Below are 8,588 nucleotides of genomic sequence, written 5' to 3' on the forward strand. Positions count from 1 at the left end.
AAAATCTGTGTGTTCACTGTTCATACAATGCAATGTTCTCACCTCCTAGACTAAAAAAAGAAACGATTATTGATATTCTTTTATATGAATAAAACGAATCATTTCATGTATTCCAATTCGATAAATTGTCAACATAATACTAACTGTGCGGGCAGGAAAGTAATTTTTACTTGTAGCACATAAAGTGCATTTGTTAAAATAAACGTCAGAGATGTCAGTCAATCTGCCAGCTGTCAGAGTTTGTTATTCACTACACAGCTGACTGATAACAAAACGCTCACTCAGTAATATACTCGTTATAATGAACATCAACATTAATCGTCTACAAGTTTATAGTTTTCTCTTCAGAGATGTCAGTCAATCTGTCAGTTGTCAGAGTTTGTTATACACTACACAGCTGACTGATAATAAACGCACACTCAGTAATATACTCGTAATACTGGACATAATTCTACCGACATTAACCATACACAAGTTTATAGTTGTCTCTTCAGAGATGTCAGTCAATCTGTCAGCTGTCAGAGTTTGTTATACACTAGACAGCTGACTGATAATAAACGCTCACTCAGTAATATACTCGTTATACTGACATAATCAACATTAATCGTCTACAAGTTTATAGTTTTGACTCTTCAGAGATGTCAGTCAATCTGTCAGCTGTCAGAGTTTGTTATACACTAGACAGCTGACTGATAATAAACGCTCACTCAGTAATAAACTCGTGATACTGGACATAATTCTACCGACATTAACCATACACAAGTTTATAGTTGTCTCTTCAGGGATGTCAGTCAATCTGTCAGCTGTCAGAGTTTGTTATACACTAGACAGCTGACTGATAATAAACGCTCACTCAGTAATATACTCGTAATACTGGACATAATTCTACCGACATTAACCATACACAAGTTTATAGTTGTCTCTTCAGAGATGTAAGTCAATCTGTCAGCTGTCAGAGTTTTTTATACACTAGACAGCTGACTGATAATAAACGCTCACTCAGTAATATACTCGTTATACTGGACATAATTCTACCGACATTAACCATACACAAGTTTATAGTTTTCTCGTCAGAGATGTCAGTCAATCTGTCAGCTGTCAGAGTTTGTTATACACTAGACAGCTGACTGATAATAAACGCTCACTCAGTAATATACTCGTAATACTGAATATCATTCTACCAACATTAACCATCTACAAGTTTATAGTTTTCTCGTCAGAGATGTCAGTCAATCTGTCAGCTGTCAGAGTTTGTTATACACTAGACAGCTGACTGATAATAAACGCTCACTCAGTAATATACTCGTAATACTGGACATAATTCTACCGACATTAACCATACACAAGTTTATAGTTGTCTCTTCAGAGATGTCAGTCAATCTGTCAGCTGTCAGAGTTTGTTATACACTAGACAGCTGACTGATAATAAACGCTCACTCAGTAATATACTCGTTATACTGAATATCAACATTAATCGTCTACAAGTTTATAGTTTTCTCTTCAGAGATGTCAGTCAATCTGTCAGCTGTCAGAGTTTGTTATACACTAGACAGCTGACTGATAATAAACGCTCACTCAGTAATATACTCGTAATACTGGACATAATTCTACCGACATTAACCATACACAAGTTTATAGTTGTCTCTTCAGAGATGTCAGTCAATCTGTCAGCTGTCAGACACTGTTATACACTAGACAGCTGACTGATAATAAACGCTCACTCAGTAATATACTCGTTATACTGAATATCAACATTAATCGTCTACAAGTTTATAGTTTTCTCGTCAGGGATGTCAGTCAATCTGTCAGCTGTTAGGGTTTGTTATTAACTACACAGTGGCTGATAATAAACGCTCACTCAGTAATATACTCGTAATACTGGACATAATTCTACCGACATTAACCATACACATGTTTATAGTTGTCTCTTCAGAGATGTCAGTCAATCTGTCAGCTGTCAGAGTTTGTTATACACTAGACAGCTGACTGATAATAAACGCTCACTCAGTAATATACTCGTAATACTGGACATAATTCTACCGACATTAACCATACACAAGTTTATAGTTTTCTCGTCAGGGATGTCAGTCAATCTGTCAGCTGTCAGAGTTTGTTATACACTAGACAGCTGACTGATAATAAACGCTCACTCAGTAATATACTCGTAATACTGGACATAATTCTACCGACATTAACCATACACAAGTTTATAGTTTTCTCGTCAGAGATGTCAGTCAATCTGTCAGCTGTCAGAGTTTGTTATACACTAGACAGCTGACTGATAATAAACGCTCACTCAGTAATATACTCGTTATACTGGAATATCAACATTAACCATCTACAAGTTTATAGTTTTCTCGTCAGAGATGTCAGTCAATCTGTCAGCTGTCAGAGTTTGTTATACACTAGACAGCTGACTGATAATAAACGCTCACTCAGTAATATACTCGTAATACTGGACATAATTCTACCGACATTAACCATACACAAGTTTATATCAGAGATGTCAGTCAATCTGTCAGCTGTCAGACACTGTTATACACTAGACAGCTGACTGATAATAAACGCTCACTCAGTAATATACTCGTTATACTGAATATCAACATTAACTACTAATCGTCAACAGTCAATCTGTCAGCTGTTAATTAACTACACAGCTGGCTGATAATAAACGCTCACTCAGTAATATACTCGTAATACTGGACATAATTCTACCGACATTAACCATACACATGTTTATAGTTTTCTCGTCAGGGATGTCAGTCAATCTGTCAGCTGTTAGAGTTTGTTATTCACTACACAGCTGGCTGATAATAAACGCTCACTCAGTAATATACTCGTAATACTGGACATAATTCTACCGACATTAACCATACACAAGTTTATAGTTTTCTCGTCAGAGATGTCAGTCAATCTGTCAGCTGTCAGAGTTTGTTATTCACTACACAGCTGGCTGATAATAAACGCTCACTCAGTAATATACTCGTAATACTGGACATAATTCTACCGACATTAACCATACACAAGTTTATAGTTTTCTCGTCAGGGATGTCAGTCAATCTGTCAGCTGTTAGAGTTTGTTATACACTACACAGCTGACTGATAATAAACGGTCACTCAGTAATATACTCGTAATAATGAATATCAAACCAATATTAACCGTCAACAAGTTTATAGCTTCCTGGTCAGGAGTAACATTGCTTAACTAATCATTATAAAATATTCCATGAAAGTAATTTCTTCTGTCATATATTTTTTATAATACTTTTAAGGTTAACAACTTTTACCATCGGATCAGTCATTAGTTAATTTAGACACAAGTGAAAGGCTACAACAAAAATAGATAATGAACAAAACCAATGGTAATATATAATCGGTCATATGCAAGTAGGCCTACTGCCTATTTAACGAGTTTCGTTACGATAGAAATTACGGTAGTCATCGTGTTATATTGCATAAGCCATAATATCTACCCAACATTTTCAGTAAATAGTAATGAGTGTTTGAAAAGGAATTGTAACGCCGTATTACTGTAAACTACCGTAACCTAAAGGCATAAAAGGCAAACATTACACAATGTTATACATCCTAGACATTGGTGGTTTATGAAATTGTAGAGGGTTTTAAGAAAATGTTTTGGGCTTACTTTTTCGTAGAGACAGGCCGACAGACAAGGAAAACCCTCTAGAGACTAGAAGACAATATGTCTCTTGATGTGCCTCTCTAGAGACACCCACGTGGGTATTGTTGCTTCAAAGAGAATATATTTCGTGTGGTAAAGCAAATACTGTTAGGACAGTTTTATATGTTGGACGATCCATTTTCACTTTCTTTAATACATTATTTTACGTTTCACAATTATAACAAGCTATATCAGATTTGTTTTTTAGTCATTTTATTACTTCAAATATAATTATTCATCTTTTAATTCATTAAAACTACCAAAATTGTTTAAAGATTGTCTTTCTTGTTTATGGTATATTATATCAAATAGAGCAATCATGAAATACAAGATCCCTTTAGATTATTTTAGATTATAAATTAAAAAATGTATATCTATATACATAAACAAACCAAAGTCCGTGTTGGTTAAAACATGTATAACTCAATAATGGGTGTACCGATTATAACTATCTCTCGATTTTTTAATTCTTCTCCTCCCCAAATAGCTATTAAAATAACTATTTTAATATAACTATTATTATATAACTATTAAAATATTATAAAAAATCACGAAAAACATCAGATAATTAGAAAAAGAAAATTATTTGTATATAATAGTATAGATTGAAAGAGGCTGTTTAATCTAATAAACCGTTGTTTAAGCTAATAAACCGTTCTGTTTAATCATTGCTTTATGACAGCACAACAATATATTTAATTCATTTAACCTATTTTCAATTTGTTTACATCTAAAGTCATTAGAGCACAGAATAATCTTGATAGTTACGACACTTCTTATTTCAGACTTTTCTGCACTCTTTCTTCAGCAGGAAATTTAAAGTTTTAGTAAAAATACATGTTTAACTGTACATTTGTTGCATTAATTATGCAGTACCTATTTGGTCTGTGCTGTAATGCAGATATCAAAGACAAATTTACTATGACATTTAAAGACTGTATTAAGACCCAACTCAGTTGTCTTTTGATAGAAGTAGTCTACTGACGCCTGAGTATGTTTGTATATTTCTTTGATCGGGGAACCAAGTCAAACTCAATTGAGGCACAAAATATACTAAGATCGGAATAAAATACAAAGACCATAAATAGATACTTTTTGACAAATGTTCATGATCATGGCAACAAGGCAAACTCAATATTGGCGTAGGAAATATAATTCATTCAAACCAGAAGTGCTCGTACATGTGCAAAGCATACGAAATTAGTTAGTTAGTTTTACATAAAATGGTCGAAAGATTGTATCTGTATGTCTGTCAGTCAGATTTTTATACAGTATTTAAGTCGGTGTGCGCAGTATTTATATGCCACAGTAATTTCTCACTGAGTGGAAAATTGTGGTTCGGGGGACCAATATTATAGGAGGTGATAATGGACTATAAGTTGTTTTGGAATAAACTAAAACACGGCATAGCAGTCTCATAACAGCTGATTGTCAGTCTTAATTATGTGGGGCGAAAAACGTTAAGGAAAAGAAAAACCTTCAGGATTGGGAAAAGGTAACGATTGTTCCTGTTGAAAGTAAATAAATATGAAGGCATTTTTGTAAATAATTTAATAATGTATTTAAGAGAACATCAAAGCTAATCAATACGTATGTGTAAATATTATCTTCTATATGGGCTTCGTACTCCAACTTTATTTTTACAATATTAAACTTTTCATACAGATACGTATAACATATCAAAATATTTTTTTAATATGAACAGAGGTTAAAAACTAAACTTATGCAATCATGAAATGAATCAGGAGAATACTCTTTATAAATTAAAAATATACTTTTAGTTTAAAAAACTTGCAAATTTGAGTTTTATTGCAAACCAAATTCTAAAATATGTAGCACTTGCTACGGTAGCCTACATATACAACATAAAAACTCGTACTCTGTAACGGAATTGAGCCAGAGAGCGTTTTGCTGGACAATGCAATATCGGCTTTCACAAAAAGATTTCCTCTTTCCTCTCTCACCTCTGTGTACAAAGGTATCTGTTTCACAACGGACATATAACCGAAATCATTGATCAACGAATAATGTTGAAAGTTGAATACATAATTACAACGTAATCTATTGTTCATCCTTTCAAAATCACAAGAGCTGACTGTAGTGAGGACCATCTTGACTTTAGCTCCGTAAGAACAATGTTAACTCTCAAACATTTTGATGCTTCAATTGTTTTTCGTAGAATTGTGAGGGAGTCTCATTTTAAAAATATAACTAACACACATTCAAACACGTTTTTAGATTTTTACATTTTTTTCAGGTTTTTTAGAAATAACTGAAAAGTTTTTCTAATTTATCGTGTAAAAACCCAAAAAAGTATACACTTTAAAAGAAAGAACTAAAAAGCGTTTGAATACGCATTATCATATCTTTAAAAATAAACATCTCCGATAGCACCACGATCAAAATTAAAGACGGAAACGTTTATGAGGTTTAACAATGTTCTTATGGGAAAAAACTAAAGGTTGTTTAAATAAAGCCAGCTTTAAAATAACGTGAACTTCTGTCTCTCCTACACTTGACTTAATTCAGTTTTAACATGGTTGTTGATATGGCAGTTTTAAGTATATATTTAGCTAATGGTAAGTCGTAAACTTATATTAAACTCCGTAAATCGTCTTAAAATTAAAACTAAAAATAAAAAATCGTATGGGTTAGAACATAACAAACGCAGTTTTGTAAAAATAAATATGTAAAAACGCCGATTTCGCAACACTGCTGCCACAACTCCTATTTCACAGATAACGTTTCCCTGCGTTAAATTAATACCAGTTATTAATTCAAAATTTAATTAATATGAATGTAAGTCCAGCCTCTTCGACATTCTATTCCAATAAAGTAAGCTTTCTTTTAGAACAGTTATTATCCTTTTAAAATAGTGTAATAAGAAGAGTTTTAGACGTTCTATCTTATTACATATTTGATTGCATATATGACAACATATTACATAGCGTTGTATGAAATCAATTACTTGCTATAAAAATTTCCTTGTAACCTTTATATATATATATATATATATATATATATATATATATATATATATATATATATATATATACACTGTATATAAAATAATAAATTTTGAATTCAGATTATTTTTTATGTTTTTTAATTCTGATATATTTCCTATCAGAAGAATATAATTTAATTTAAAATTGTTTGCACGGTTTAAAGCAAAATTATGCTACATACAAATAGCCGTTAAATGTTTCTTGTACGTATGTTTGGAGAATTAAGGTTTTAAGAGTTCAAAAGAAAATTAAAACAGCAGGACAAGTCATTCCAAACTTCTTCCCTCCTTTGTTTATTTAGAGCAGTACCATCTCTTAAGATTCTCAATTAGAAATAAATGTTTTATGAACGTAATATACTATTCCATGTTCATAATAATACCTTCGCAATAAGCATGTTTGGTATGGAAAGTATTTTTTTTAGATATATTTGAAAATACATGAAATAGTGTATACTGAATTATATAAGTTGGACAAACCACATCAATAACACAGCTAGAATTGTTGTAGAAGTGCATTTGAATTTTCTGGAAGGAAAATTATAGTTTCTTTTGGAGAAAAATCATTTTGCAAAGATTTATTAAAAAACAGCTCAGTCAAAATTTTTTGATCATCGGAAGGTACGTCTTCAGACCTTTTAAGTGTCTTGACATGGATCGTTTCCTCGGAACCAATAGCGTCTGACGATTGGCAAGCCTTGTCTTCCATGGTTGGCGTGATCTGTTCCCTCACGTCCTTAATGTCTTTTGTCATCTTGTCCAAAGCTTGTTGGGCCACACTGAGCTTCTCCTGGGTGACGCGAAGCTCGACCTGAAGTTCCGTGTTCTCCCGATGCATCGCGTGTATAGCTCGGGTCATTTTCTCGGCCTGCGCAGTAATCGTCTTTATCTGGATGTCTGACGTGGACTTCTGCACTTGCATCTGATAGAGCAACTGGTTCAACTCCGACAACTGCTTCTTAAGAACCACCTGCTCGTCCAAATACTGCGATTTCAACTCTGAGACTGTCCTTTTATCAGCGTTTGAGGTTTTCAGTAATAGTTTTAATTCTGAAATCCTGTTTTTCTGATTTAGTATTTCCTCTTCGTCCTCTTCTTTCTCCTGTTTACACCTTGCCAATTCTTCCACAAGATGAGCAATCTTCCTCTTGTCATCATCGGAGAGGTCACCGATGCTCGGATACAGCTTTGTCGGAGGTATTTCTCCTTCGACATTGCAGAAATTAACGACAGGAAGCTTCATGACCAGTTCGTCCGGTGGTTTTGTATGAGCCAACTTTGGACCTTCGCTCTTACTACCACGGTCTAACCAGACCTCCTGTTGATGGTTCAGTGGACTATGAGGACGCACCTCACTCTGCAATTTCGTGTTCGTCAAGTACTTGTGCCAGTTTCTGCTCGGTGCCCAAGTTGAGTTGCTGGTAGGACAAGATCCTGGCCTGCCCGCATCTGTTACCGTCGTGCATTGTGCTTTAACCGCAGGTGGGTGTTTTTTATTTGCCAGTACGGGTTTGATTTTCTTCGTGTGTGTGAGTTTCTCATTGCTTCTGCTTCTGAGATGACCTGGTTTCATGGTTGTACTGAACAATTTTAACCTAAGTGTACAAGAGTTGTGTTTGTTGTTCTTCAGTGTCAGCTGTAACATAATAAAAATCAGAAATAAAGTATTTTATGTTTATTTCAATCAAAGACATTTAATGGATTATTACTAGTCAAACACCAAAGAGGTGAGAAAGAAAAATTCTAAAATTATTGTGCGACTGAATTTTAACAAAGATGATTAATTCATCTATCATATTTTAAAAATTACTAAAATACTTTAATATTTACTTGCCATTTTATCATATTTTAGGAACTCTGATTTAGCACATTATACTTCTTTTATAGATAGTGTTTTAT

At 33.5% G+C, this 8,588-nt stretch overlaps 1 protein-coding gene across 1 annotated transcript; it reads right to left on the reverse strand.

Moving 5' to 3' along the window:
• Positions 1-6,771: 6,771 nt before the first annotated feature.
• LOC124356283 lies at positions 6,772-8,319 on the reverse strand. Its single transcript, XM_046807468.1, has one exon. The coding sequence runs from the start codon at positions 8,260-8,262 to the stop codon at positions 7,186-7,188; it is 1,077 nt and encodes a 358-aa protein (XP_046663424.1). The 5' UTR covers positions 8,263-8,319; the 3' UTR covers positions 6,772-7,185.
• Between the last annotated feature and the right edge of the window lie 269 nt (positions 8,320-8,588).

The sequence above is a fragment of the Homalodisca vitripennis genome, chromosome 2 (genome assembly GCF_021130785.1).
Source record: "Homalodisca vitripennis isolate AUS2020 chromosome 2, UT_GWSS_2.1, whole genome shotgun sequence".
Lineage (NCBI taxonomy): Eukaryota > Metazoa > Arthropoda > Insecta > Hemiptera > Cicadellidae > Homalodisca > Homalodisca vitripennis.